The 14,519-nt window shown below is 48.5% G+C and overlaps 2 protein-coding genes and 1 pseudogene across 5 annotated transcripts in view; 1 reads left to right on the forward strand and 2 right to left on the reverse strand.

Moving 5' to 3' along the window:
- LOC147626558 (histone-lysine N-methyltransferase ATX3-like) overlaps positions 1-14,519 on the forward strand; it is a 105,540-nt gene that overhangs the window by 48,338 nt on the left and 42,683 nt on the right. The gene's annotated exons all lie outside the window — the stretch shown is intronic.
- LOC147626559 (uncharacterized) lies at positions 3,723-5,864 on the reverse strand (annotated as a pseudogene).
- Positions 5,754-6,753, reverse strand: LOC147626560 (uncharacterized). The gene is made up of 2 exons (XM_086816223.1): positions 6,598-6,753; positions 5,754-6,556 (listed from the first exon to the last, which is right to left on the reverse strand). The coding sequence occupies exons 1-2, from the start codon at positions 6,751-6,753 to the stop codon at positions 5,882-5,884; spliced, it is 831 nt and encodes a 276-aa protein (XP_086672349.1). The 3' UTR covers positions 5,754-5,881.

Raw genomic sequence — 14,519 nt, forward strand, 5'->3', positions numbered from 1 at the left:
AACCTGATGATCAATATCTTCGCCCTGGTTTCATCTTTGCCTACTCGCCATGCTCCGGTAATGGGTACATCAGTGGCTCCAATTTTTGTTGCAAGAGCTTTTGCATCCTCTTGGGGATTTCCCTTATCTTCCCACCCAACTACACGTACATGTAAGGCACGTGCCCGTCTCTTGGCTTCCTCTTCCAATGTAGCTTTCATCACCTCTACTTTATTGGACTGGTGTATCCTTCTGTTTTTTTACTACTTCAATCCATGGGTTGACTTCCTCAATTTGTTTCTTTGTGGCACTGGCAATTTCAGCCCATGAATGCATTTCCTTCTCACCTGTAGCCACTTTTGCCTTACATGATTCCAAAGTGTTTTGCATTTCTGTGATGTCTTTTTCGTGGTCAGCCATACATGTCTTCAAAGTGCCTTCGTACGATGCAACTGTTGTGCCAATCTCTCGGAGCATGTCATCCTTCCATTTCTGCATCTCTTTTTTTCATTTCCGTGTGCATCAAGGCTTGGTCTAATTCCGTCTCAACCCGTACTTGGGCTTGTATTTCTCCCTTCAATTGGACATATATCTCTTCCTTGAGAGAGAGAGAGAGAGAGAAAGAGAAATGAAATGAAACGATATATTAACGTCTCTAAGAGGCCATAATGGCCTATGAGACCAAAATTGAGAGTACATCTGAAGTTAGTGTCTCATCAAAGAGAACAACTAAATGAGACTAAAAAAGTACAATAAACTGATTGTCTTACAGTTAAAAGAACAGAATTGTAAGACTCCGAGGTGATACTAAGTGGAAAATCCTGGAAAATACTAGAAAATGTATATCAGGTAGATCCATGTATGCTGATCAGTTGAAGTGTTGCCCTCTCCTTAGATCAAATATCTCCACCATGGGGCTGTCTAGAATGGAGAGGTAGGCACCTCCGATGCTGAGCAATAATGGCTCTGATCTGGCGATGGTGAGGATGCCGTGGTCGGGATCCTAGTGGGTGTGGTCGACGAGCACGACATAAGATGCCGAGCAATAATGTCGTAGAAGCGAGGTAGGCGCCTCTGATGCCGAGCAATAATGGCTCTGATTTGGCGATGGTGAGGATGCCCTGGTCGGGATCCTGGTGGGTGTGGCCGACGAGCACGACATAAGATGACTGCTCTATCAGTGGTGACTCCTTGGGAGCGTGGTCTGTGCCCTGATGGCCCAATGGAGGAGGTATCAGGAGGTGTGTGGGCTGGGTTGCTGGTGCTGGTGCCGAAGAAATTTGTCAGGGTCCTCTGTCTAGGTACATCATGACTCGGTCTCCTGTCTGCCAAGAGGGTCTCTCTGTGTCTCCTGAGCTCAAGTAGGAACAATCCCAGGCATCTCTGATCCTCAAACTCCATGACCCTGCGTAACGCCCCAAAACCCTCTCGGAAGAGGCAATGGTATCTCCCTCGGATCTCATAATAGGGGAGGGGGGGGGGTGGAAGGGATCATAGTGTAGGGAAACGCATATGAGGCGGATGCATGTAGTACACCTACCAATCCTCTCGTGATCTCGTCTAGAGGGCTATGTGGGTCTAAAGCAAACAAGCCATCAGATACTACATCTCGGTAAACCCCAACTGTCTCACGTGTAAACTGATCTATCGGGTACCTAGGTAGATGAGTGGCTGGCCCATCTCTCGGGGATCTACCTACTAGTGTGAAACACAGGTATGCATGATCGGCTACTATGCCAATGGGCCGACTGGAAATCGTGAAACCCCGCACATCCCCCCTTTAGAGTTCCAGTGTGTGAGAGCATCTCATCCTTGCCATCTCGACGATAAGCCATTGTATATGACCAACCCATGTGCACTCCCGAGTGTGAGAAAATGCCTGCCATAATCTGCAATCTCCCCCTCGTCGTGTGCTGATCTCTGCAACCCTACATCCAATGGAGAGAGAGAGAGAGAAATGAAATGTTATATTAACGTCTTCAAAAGGCCAAAGTGACCTATGAGACCAAAGTTACAACCATGTGACATCTGATACACTGTCTGGAAAAGAAAAGAGATAGCCCCACAATACATCAGTAGGGGGGAAGCTAATGCTACTAGTCAAAATGGGGTACATGAGTACATGGATACCTGAATACATGAATATGGGGGAGTATAAAACAATGAGTACAACAGTATATGGCTGGAGTCGTAATCATCCTAGGAGCTCTAGCATGGGTCTCTGCCAGATGGCCTGGATATCTGCCATAGTGAGATGCCTGGTCGGATGAGCCCGATGCCTCGCGATGATGCTCTGAATCCTCCGATGTAGGCACCGTCTCCGATGTGAGGATCCGCGAACCCTCGGGCGTCTAGATCTCCCCAATTGGATATCTCTCTCAACTGGAGTCCCACGGGGTGCCCACTGCTGGGCTGTCGGCTCGGGTAGTCCCTCTAAAGAAGTCAGTAATCTGTCTCTGTGTGGACTCCCTGCCAGTCGGGTGTCTGCTCTTGATAATGGACTCTCTGAGCCTGCGGATCGATAAAAATCCAAGCATCGCTGATCACAATAGTCCATGACTCTAGCCAGTGGTCCAAATCCCTCTCTGAAAAGGCAATGGTAGTGCCCTCGAATCTCATAATATGCTGTGCAGCGACAGATGTAGTGCTCCTCCGTCTCTGGCTCTATCCAACAAATCTGACAAATCCTGTCCCCTGGAGGTATGCCTCTAAATCTGCCTGTCTCTATCTCTAACTGACGTGAAGAGGTGCGGATCTGCCCAATGGCGCACCTCAATCCATGAGACAGATGGGTATCCATGTAGCTCGGTCTAAGTATAAAGCCATCCTCAGTGGTGCGGAGAAGATGGTCTCTATAGAAAGCCATCTTCGTCCCCAACTCCTGTGAGGGCTCTAGCCATGTCCTCCTAGTGTCTAACTGAATGAGGTCCTGTCTGATGACTCTACTAATCTTAGAATGTGTCAAGGTGAGAGGGGGTGCCTCCAGAGAGTACTCGAAGGGTGGAAGTCTGTCTAAACTGAACCCGTGGAGGTCAAACCAGGATGCTATCTGCGCATACCAACATGAAGTGTCTCCCTCCATGGCTAGCTGATGAGAGGACTCTAAAGCAAGTCGTGCATACCGGTGTCGGGGAAGCTCCCAGGTGCTATGAATGAAGGACACTGATCTAGCAAGAGCCTCGACTACGATCGGTGGTGCTCCCATCTCGGCTCTAATAATCTCATGGGGTACCGAGGCCTTAGCCCGAATCATCCTGGAGATCATGGACACAAGTGGTCTCTCCATCGATCTCCATCCATCGTATGTGCGTCCTGATCGACTGTGACGATCTAGGCTAGGCCCCCAGATCTGTACTCCATATAGCATAGCCGATGTGACCAGCGTGTCAAAAAGCCACAGCTTAGTGCGTGGCTCCTGAAACTGTACCTGTGAGCACATCCTCTCTAGACCTCCTAGTGCTGCATATCCTCTAGTCAATTTGGCCTTTGCTGCCCCCCTCATGGAAAATGTGGGCCCAGTGAACACCACTCCAAGATATGTGTATGAGTCAACATACTCCACTGTCTCCTGCCCATATGTGAAAATAGGCGCTGATCTCCAAACCCACTGAGCTGTAGTGTTAAACACCATAACCTTGGTCTTACCAAGGTTAACTGAGAGCCCACTGTCCTGTGCATAAGCATGTAAAGTATCCAATTGCCTCTGCATACCCTCTGGTGAGTCTGCTATAAGCACAATATCATCAGCATATAAGAGCAGGGGTATCCAAGTGCCAACTGGGCTCCTCTGTCCCCTCGTGTCCCAATATAATCAGAGATCTCATCAATGATAGTCCAAATAGAGTCGGAGAGAGCGGGCAGCCCTGTTTCACCCCTATAGTGGAGTGTACTGGCTGGGAGAGACTCTCTGAAGTCCGCACCTGCCCAACTACTGTCTCATAAAGTGCCATAATACCCCAAATGAGCTCACATGGAACCCCCAAGTCTTGCAGCCTGCGCATCAGTCTAGCTCTGGGCACTGTGTCAAAGGCCTTGCGGAAATCCACAAAGCCACAGTAGATCCTCCTCCCATGTGCTCTGCCCTCCTCAATGATAGCCCTGAGGGTAAAGATATGATCCAAAGTAGAGAATCTCCTCCTGAAACCGGCTTGTCCTTGAGCACGGACCCCTTGTCTCTCTGCCCATCTGCTCAACTCCTGCTCAAGAATAGAGGCATATAGCTTGGCCAGCGAGTGACCAATCATAATGGTGCGGTAGTTAGTCGGCAGGCTCGGATCTCCAGACTTGAGTACCGGCACAATCGTGGAAGTACTCCAAGTCCCAGGAAACCCCTCACACATGGCTCTATTAAACATGAGAGCTAGCAAGTCTACAATCATATCTCTAGCATGTATGAAATGCTCGGCTACAATGCCCTCATGATCTTGTGCCCTCCCTGTATGCAATCTGTTGATGGCCCTCCTCACCATCCCTGCTGTGAAGAAGGTAGAAGTGGGTGCACAAGGCTCTGGAGGGTTCGGTAGTGGTGGTTGCCATGGTACTGTGTAGAGGGAGGCTGCATACTCGCCCCATGTATCTGGAGAGGTAATGGCCGGAGGCGGGGGGTGCTCTCTAAGCAATCTCCACGCCTCCCCAGAATCCTGACTCAAAAACAACTGATAGATGTCTCTCTCCAGCCGAGCTAAGAATGCTCTCTTCTTCCGCCGAATGAGGGATCGAAAGATGATGCGTGACTGTCTATATGTAGTAACACCTGTGGCCACCTCTCTCTGTAGCCGGGCTCTGAGCTCCCTACAGTCGTCATCATACAAACTATTCTAGGGCATGCTCCCAGGACGTGGTCGTACTGTGGGCTGCGTGTGTGGGAAGGCCGTCGTTGCAGCTGTATGTAAAGCCTCTGTCAGGATCTGTGTGAGCTCTGCTAATGGCCTCTGTGGATCCTCTGCACTCAACAGGCTGTAGATCTCTGCGGTGTATACTCCATCAGTTTCTCTACAGAAGGTATATCTCGGGTGATAGGAGGACTGCCCAACCTGGCGGGTACTGTACTGGAAATCCACTGTAAAGGAGAGAAGTGCATGATCCACCGTAACTCCGATGGGCCTGGGGCCAATTGCAAAATCCCAATTGCAAAATCCAAGATACTCGGGATGAAGGTTGGCGAGGCTAGAACATAATCCACTGTGCTGGCCCCATGTCTGTGTGGAAAGCAAGTAAAGCCACTGGCAAGTGGATACCTCTCTAGGCCATTTAAAATGGCCAGCCCATGTGCAGTCCCCATCTCCAAGAGGTATCTCCCATACTCAGTACACTCCACCTCATCCTGTGATCTCCGAGTCAAACACATCTCCTCCACATCTATCTCTCTCAACATCTCCTCCGAAGTGTCAAAGAAGGAGGTCTGGTACTGAGCCGTTCGAGCATTAAAGTCCCCAAGTATGATAACATCTCCCTCCCTGGAGAACTCCCATATGTCCTCATCTAGAATCATATATGGAGATTGCCCCTTGGGCGCTGCATAATGAGATGTGCTGGGTGGAAAGTAACATATAGCAATGTATAGGGGTCTACCCTCATCTGCCCTCAGTCTGACCCACATGTACCTCGCGCTCTCATCACGGCGCATAACATGGATGAGTGGCTGAAGCTCCTCTCTAAAAAGAACTGCAACTCCTCCAGATCTGCGACCACCATGCTTCGAACGGGCCTCCTGTCTACAAGTCGTCTCCCATCTGTATCCCGCCACTCTCGGTAATGTGCTGCCTGGGGCCTGACGTGTCTCCGAGTAGAAGATGATGTCCCTATCTCTAAAGCTGTCCTCAAAGGCCCCCACATCCAGTCTCATTGCTCCGTTGCAGTTCCATACTGCAAGTCTCAGACTGGTCCCATAGGTCTCCCACCGTCAGGTGGTGCGTCTCTCTAGTATCACCACTCTGCCTCCTCTGTAAAATGCTAGCTTCCCTTTTTCTCTGGCTGCCCTAATCTCCGGCATGCACTCCCTCATATGTGCTAGCTGTGCCAAGGTGAGGTCATCTCCTAAAAAGATGCCCGTTTTCTTAAGGGCGGAGCGCTTGGCCAAGAAATCGTTCTTGGCCTCCAAGGTGGAAAAGCGTAAAATGAGAGCTCTACCCTTCGAGCTCTCTCCTCCATTCTTGTCTTTCTTGCCCACTCTCCAAGCCCCCGTGTGTGTAGGCATCGAAATGCCCATGCGTGTGTATAAGTCTTTGGCTTCCTCCTCTACATTGTCACCGACCTTAAGCCCCGTGATCTGCACATGAAGTTCCCTTGTCTTTCTTCTTTGTTCCTCCTCAATGGTTAGGTTGATAATCTTCGAGGTAGATGTGCTTTCGGCCTCCCTGTTCTTACCTTTCTTGACCACTTCTATCCATTTCTCCGTTTCATCTACTTGTTTTTGCGTCTTCGTGAGCACCTCCACCCACGAGGAGGTCTCCCGGGCCTTCTTTTCTTCTCCCTCTTGAAGTGTTCTCACTTGGGCCTTGATGGTGTTCAGCTCCTCCATCATGACGGGCTGAATTTCACCTTCCTCGAGCTTATGTTGAGCACGTGCTTCTTCTATCTTGAGATTTGCGATCTCTGCATCTTTGAGCTCCGGTTGACCATATTAATTGCATTGTCCGCCTCTTTCTTGTGTCTTGAGATTTGCGATCTCTGCATCTTTGAGCTCCGGTTGACCATATTAATTGCATTGTCCGTCTCTTTCTTGTGTTGTTGGATGGCTGCCTTGATCAGGTCTTCAATGTCAATCCTCTCCATCTTGTCTTGGGCTGAAAAAGGCTGGTTTCGGGTTAAAAATTAATTAACCCTTGGCCATAGGAAGAGCTCTGTGCATGTCTGTAGCGCTTCCCACAGAGAGAGAGAGGCCAGAGGCAGCTACACGAGAGAACGAAGGAGGCGAGGCGAAGGAAGCGAAGTGAGAGAGAGAGAGAGAGAGAGAGTGAGCAGGCGGGAGAGGGAGGTGACAGAGGTTCGAAGAGAGATAGAGGCGGGGCAGCAGGCGGGAGGGAGGCGACACAGGTTCGAAGAGAGTGTAAGAAATATGAAAGCAAGAGCAAAACTAGAAATGAAACAAAACAAATGAAAGACAAAGAGTTACCTTGAGATGAGTGTAGACAAGACACAAGATTGATACTTTCATTGATGTGACACCTACAATATATAGGTGAGAAGTACAAGATTGAGTAGACTGACTTATGGGATAAATGTAGAGATGCCACATGGCACTAGACTCAAGACACAAAGACTTAAGTGAAACTAGACTAGAAATAGTACACCTAGTGTGCACTTATTTCCAACACCCTCCTTAAGTGGACACTAGGAGGAAGACAAAAAAAAGACAAGACTAGAAGATAGACATAAAGACTGATAGACTGAGAGACTAGACATGAGAGACAAAAAAGATCCTGAGACACCCCTCCTCAAGTGATATCCTCATATGGGTCCACAAGGGTAGGGACAAGATGGATCTAAAACAAGACACAGTTAGATTGATAGACAGATAGACAGACAACAGATAGATAGACAGACAAGACTAGATAGACAGAAGACTGACTGTAGACAAACAGATGGACCTTGAAGACAACCCCTCCTCAAGGGCAATCGCTGCCTCTTGGGTAGGGACAAGAGAGAGGTCAAAAAGCATAATGAGTAAGACACTAGAACCCCTTGACCTACATCATTGGTGGTCAAAGTGGGAGACAAGAAAGGTGAAGTAATCAGAAAGCCCATTCCTCATCATGTGAGGAATGAACAGCAAGATCTGCTGTTGTAGATGCTGCAGCAACATGTGCTGAGGCAGATGCAGGGGCTGATGTAGAGGTTTTAGAGTAGCAGTCCTTCTCCCGGTGATTATCACGGCCACAAATGGTGCATGGATGAGCCTTGAAGCAGTCCTTCTCCATATGATTAGTTTTTCCACAATGGGGGCAAGGCTTTCTTACCTTAGAACCTCCTTTCTTTGCTAAAAATGCAGTGTCAGTTACCTTTTGTTGTTTTGTTCTTTCCTCTTCTTGGAGAGCATTGATGATGCCTTCAAGAGTAGGATTATTGTGATACTTGAAGGTAGTGACAAGAGTAGCATAGGTGTCAGGTAAGCTTTTGAGAAGCACAGCAATAGCAATATCTTCGGAGATGGGGGACTTCACTGATGCAAGCTGAACCATAAGACTGCGAAAATAATTGACATGAGAGGCTATAGTAGCTCCCTCCTGCATATATAGATCAAAGAATGAGATCATAAGTGCAATCTTAGAGTTTTTAGAGCGGGGTCCAAACAGGGTATCCAAAGTGATCCATGCTCGAGAAGCAGACTGTATGTCGGAGATGTGATGAATGTAATCATCTCCAAGACCGAGCAAGATGATAGCATAGGCTTTGTCATTCTTGGCAGTGGGAGCATAAGTGATAACTTGCTCAATGTCGGAATCTTCGGGAGTAGCATGATGAACAACATCCCACAGGCCTTCTTTCATAAGATGGCACTTGATTTTGATTTGCCAAGTATGAAAGTTGGACCCATTGAATTTGTCGATAGACATGAGAGAATGGGTAGAAGATGCCATGTGGGAAGGTCTTACCTCTTGCTAATGATGCAAGGGCAGTGTCTATTCCCTTACAAGAGAGAGTTCAGTTTTGAATTATTTTTGAAGAAAAATAGAACTGAAAATATTGAAGCATACCACTTTGGTTTTTTTCCTCAGGTCTTCCACCCTTTCAGGGGTAACCCGAGAGAGAGAGAAAGAGAGAGAGCTGCGAACAGAGATTTTTGCAAATAGAGAAAGATGTAGTACAGGGCCACGATACCTAGAGAGACCGGAGAGCAAGCAGAGGTGGAGAATTTGTTGCAGAACCTCGGGCAGCTCCTGGAGAAGTGCAGCCTGTTGAAGAAGATGGCGCAAAATTTCAGGAGCAGCACGGGGGCCAGGAGCAAGAGCAGATGTCGGGGCAACACAAGTGCTGCTCATCCAAAGAGGGAGGCCGACAGTAGCTGCAGGTATGGAGTGATGCGCAGCCTGTAGAGGGTGAAGCGCAGGCAGCAGCAACTGTAAACAGGCCAACGCAGGCAGCAAAAACTGGCGCAGAAAATGGCGGGCAGATTCCTGAGTGGAATGGCGCAGATCTGGGGCAGGAAATAGGCGGCCAGAACTTGAGCACGATGGAGAGGATAACGAGCGACGAGGCAAGGTAGAAGAGAATCAGGGCAGCATCAAGCTGGAAATGAACTAGGAAAGGCTGGCTCTGATACCATGTAAGAAATATGAAAGTAAGAGCAAAACTAGAAATGAAACAAAACAAATGAAAGACAAAGAGTTACCTTGAGATGAGTGTAGACAAGACACAAGATTGATACTTTCATTGATGTGACACCTACAATATATAGGTGAGAAGTACAAGATTTGAGTAGACTGACTTATGGGATAAATGTAGAGATGCCACATGGCACTAGACTCAAGACACAAAGACTTAAGTGAAACTAGACTAGAAATAGTACACCTAGTGTGCACTTATTTCCAACAGAGAGAGAGGGAGGCAACAGAGGTCAGCAGGCGGGAGGCGACAGGTTCGAAGAGAGAGAGGGAGGCGACATGTTCGAAGAGAGAGAAAGTTGGGTGACTATGCGGTTGCAGGCGAGAGAGAGAGAGAGAGAGAGAGAGAGAGAGAGAGAGCGCCTACTAAAGACCCAATGGGCCTGTGAGACCAAAGTGATACAATAATGTCCATTGCATATCTCATCATGGAATGGAAAATAAAACAGAAAGAAAACATAAACATAGCTATCTCACTGGGGTGATACAAAACTGTCCATGGAAACTCATCATGGAATACTAAGAACATAGAAACATGAGAGCAACATCAGCTCCAAGTAGATGGTATACCACTCCCAAAATATCAAGCATGGGGCTAATGAGTATGGCCGAGAGGTCTCCCTAAGCATCTACTAAATACCCATTGCGCCTATGAGACCAAAGTGATACAATAATGTCCATGGCATATCTCATCATGGAATGGAAAGTAAAATAGAAACAAACAAAACCATATCACTGTTAGAAGTCATCTCCTGTCTTTATGTTGACACCAGGGCCTTTGTTGTGGGTGTGCCCGCCCTTGAAGGTGTTTTCTCATTTTTCTTCACTCCCCGTATTTTTTCCCTATTTTTTTTGGCATGGGAGGCTGCCCTGTGATGGTAGGAGAACCCAGTTTTGCTGGCCGACTACATCAGTACGTTTGTGTTCACATTATGGAGCTGGCCGACTGGTCTGGACAGGACGTGGACCTTTTATGTTGGCTGACTGCTGTGTGCAGGTCGTGGGCTCCTTTGGTGTCCAGTCAGCTGTCCCTAGTGTAGGCCGACTGCATGCTTAGGGCCATATAAAATGGCCCCACAGTCCCTTGCCAGTATTGTATCACTTCGGGATCTTCTTTGTGTATATAGAGTAGAGTTACACGCCTCTATCTCTCTCTCTCTTGTGCTGTTGTTTTCTGCATTGCGTTTGCTCGTGTTCCCAGATCTGGTCATCATCTCCGCTGCGTATTCTGACATGGTATCAGAGCCCTAGGCTCTTGATTGTTCTTGGGATTTGTGAGTTTGCACAGGACTCCCTAGTCTGCCCCAACTCTTTTCTTCTCATGTAGACATAGTCAAACTAACACAACTTCATGTCCTACTCGTCATCATCGACAAGCGTAATGTAGATAAAACATGACAAATAGAAAAAAAAAGGATAATTACAAATCATGGTTTTTAAGAATGTCGAAATTCAATTACAATACTTGGCAGAATTACATAAGTGTATGATTCCAAAAAGCTCATATACAAAATAAAGCGTAATGAAAAACTATGGAGATAGGGGATACATTGAGGGGGTCTACATCTTATGCATTACAATTAGTATTGTTCCTTGCAGCAAGAGGGGGACTGTTGTGTTGCTAATTGGTGGACTGTACGAGACTGTTTGGGAAGAGGAGAAGCAAGAGGACGGCGGGCTGATTTGCTGGACAGCCACTTGCAGGTGTAAGTTCTTCTTTGTTCCCACCCACCCACCCTTTTTCAGAGTACATCCCCACAATGGCAGATCTATTAGAGATGGCCGCGAGGCATGTGAAGATCCCTACACTCCCCACGTTCCCGGTGGACCGTCAGTTGGACGGGAACAACTACGGCATATGGAAGGTTATGATGATATCTGTTCTGGAGTCTTACGACCTCGCTGATTTCATCGTTGTTGGGGTTCCATGGCCGGAAGTAGAGGAGGGGGAGTTACCGTTGATCCGAAAGGACCTGGAGGCACATGCACAGATGTGGGATCGTGTCAATGCCAGGGTCCATTCATTTACCTTCCTCAACTGCACACCGTAGGTAATCAATCATGTAAGACATATGACGCTGGCCAGAGATATATGGCAGCATTTGGCTTCTCTTTATAACAGGGTATCGTCCATGAAGAGGATTTCCTTGGAAGTACAGATGCGGGTTATGAGCCCTGACGATGCGGGAGCATATTAACAAGCTGCAGGCCCTTTAGCAGGAAGTTCTTCAGGCTGGGAAGGGGAGATCGTCAGAGGACATGGCCATAACATTGCTGTCGTATTTGCCCTCTCAGTACTCAGCATTTTACTCGTCTTTGATTACCAATGGTGGCAGGCTCAGCACCATCACATGGGAGGAGCTTGTGCCCATGGTCTTGGACCAGGAGGAACGATTCACGAACCCTCCTCAGGGTGGAGGTTCAGAGGCCTTAATTGGCCAACGGTCGAAAGGCCGTAACATGGGCAAAGGGAAGGCTTCATCGGAGAAGTCTTCTGAGAAGAAGTCCGTCGCCGCTGACTGCGAGAAACTAAAGGTAGAGAGGACCTGTAATGATTGTGGCGAGAAAGGCCACTATTGGAGGTAGTGTCCCAAGCGGAAGACCGAGAAGGGTGAAGATTCCTCAGCACAGCAATCATGAAGACTCCGGCTTTTGTGCACCTGGAGGTGATGGACACCGATGTTTCATTTTCTTCAGGCAGGGAGGAGGTTGGAGGATTCTCCGCAATGGATACTTGGGAGTGGATTCTAGAGAGTGGTGCTTCCAGGCACATGACTCCTTCCCGTTCAGATTTACAGGATCTTTGCTGGTATTCTGGTCACATTCTTACTGGGGATATATCCACTATTCCAGTTCACAGTGAGGGCAGGTTGGAGATAGTTCCCGATGGCAGAGGGGGGAAGCATTCCTCCCAGGTGTTGTATGTTCCGTCACTTGGTTTTCATCTGTTGTCAGTGCATCAGGTTTGCAAGACTGGCGTACGGGTGGAGTTTGATGAGCATTTTGTTGCTCTTCGGGACAAAGCAATAGGCCAAGTGGTTTGGGAAGGCGGAGTGGATAATGGAGTTTACAAGCTTTCAGCACTCTCTCTCCCAGGTCCTCAGGTTTGTGATGAGTGGCAGTCTGGTAATGGCCACTTACGTGTGGATACGCTGCAGGTGCAGGCTTTCCAAGACCAGATGGTGGATAGCTTTCCAGTTGATGGCAGCAGTTGGTAGGAACCTTCCAGTACTGATATTGGTGGTTCTTGTGTTCGTCAGTCAGAGGAAACTGAACAGGTAACTTATGCTCTGATGTCTCGTAGTATTCGGGACAAAGAAACTCATGTAGATGAGGATGTTCTTTCCATGGGGACCTTTCGGAAAGCTAGGCAAGTGGCAGTTGATTACTTGTAGAAGGAGGTGCATTCTCCAGGCTTTGTGGTTCCGGATTCAGAGGGGGTGGTTGACAGGTTTGAGAAGGCCTTGCGTGGTCTTCAGCAGGTTTCCAGGACTTGGCTTTGCACCGTAACAGGTGTTGATCCTTGTGAGCAGTGTGATGCCTCTTTGACTCGGAAGCAGAATGGCTCATTGATTTGGTTGATGGACACTAGATTGGACGGGAACGTCCTGATGAGCCAGTTGAGCTCATGGTTGTGCAGATGACTCTTTGGGAGGCAGGATTGTGTATCGTGTGGTTTCTGTGGCATGTGAAGGATCATGGACTCTTTTACACAGGAGGGGGATTGATTGATGGAATCCGACTCCACGGTTGGAGTGACTCGGTTTGGGGAGGAGATCCGGACACGAGGGGATCTACTTCAGGCCCAGGAGCAGTTTTATGGAGCAGTAAGAGGCGGTCATCTTTTGCCTTGTCGTCGACAGAGGCAGAGTACCGGGCTGCTTGTGATGCTGCTTGTGAGGTGGTGAGGCTGCAGAGGTTGCATTGTAGGATTGGGCTTCCACTGGAAGAACCCATGGTTATCCTGAGGCACTTTGTTCGTGAACAGATCGTTGCTGATGACATCTTGCTAGAGTTTTGTCGACGGAGGACAGTACGGTGGACCTCTTCACGAAGTCGCTATCTCAAGATTTGCTCAGGCGGCGCCCCAGCTCCCTGTGGTTGGTTTCACAGCCAGGAGCTGAGAGGGGGTGTTAGAAGTCATCTCCTGTCTTTATGTTGACACCAGGGCCTTTGTTGTGGGTGTGCCCGCCCTTATAGGTGTTTTCTCATTTTTCCTCACTCCCCGTATTTTTTCCCTTTTTTTTTTTTGGCATGGGAGGCTGCCCTGTGATGGCAGGAGGACCCAGTTTTGCTGGCCGACTGCATTAGTACGTTTGTGTTCACATTATGGAGCTGGCCGACTGGTCTAGACAAGACGTGGACCTTTTATGCTGGCCGACTGCTGTGTGCAGGTCGTGGGCTCCTTTGGTGTCCAGTCGGCTGTCCTTGATGCAGGCCGACTGCATGCTTGGGGCTCTCTCTCTCTTCTGCTGTTGTTTTCTGCATTGCGTTTGCTCTTGTGTTCCCAGATCTGGTCATCTTTTCTGCTGCGTATTCTGACAATCACTCGAGTGATACAAAACTTTTCATGGAAATCTCATCATGGAATACCAAGAACATGAAACGTGAGAGGAGCATGAGCCTCCAATAGACGGTATACCCCTCTCCAAAATATCAAGCATGGGGCTAATGAGTATGGCCCAGAGGTCTCCCTCACCTACGTCACGTGGAAAGGTAGCTCGATGGCGATGAAGCATGTCCTGGATGTAGAGTCGATGAGGGGATCATGGCCACGTTTGGGGGGTTGGGGGTGCCGGGCATGTTGGAATGCGGAGGCCCAGTCTGAGGTAACTTCTCTCGGGTGAGGTGGGTCTAGAGTAACCCGAGGTGGGTCCACCGGATCCTATATGGGTGTCCTCCTCCTCTGGGTCCGGAAGAAGTTGGTGATGGTTGGCTGGCGAGGGAGGGGTCAAGGGTTGGGGACGAAGCTCTCTCAAGAAAGTGTCCTTGTGTGTGCGGAGAGAGAGAGAGAGAGTTATATTAAACGTCTTTAAAAGACCCAATGGGTCTATGAGACCAAAAGTGATATCAGTGTCCATGTAATCTCATCATGGTACAAAAGAAAACAAAGACTAGAACTATGAGTTGTGAATGTCAAATCCGAGCCATATGTTACAAAGTGGGACCACCATCATCATACAACCTATGGAGCTACCCCCCCGGCAGGGGGAGGGG

The sequence above is a fragment of the Cibotium barometz genome, chromosome 22 (genome assembly GCF_041138505.1).
Source record: "Cibotium barometz isolate CiBa-2024 chromosome 22, ASM4113850v1, whole genome shotgun sequence".
In the NCBI taxonomy this organism is placed as follows: domain Eukaryota; kingdom Viridiplantae; phylum Streptophyta; class Polypodiopsida; order Cyatheales; family Cibotiaceae; genus Cibotium; species Cibotium barometz.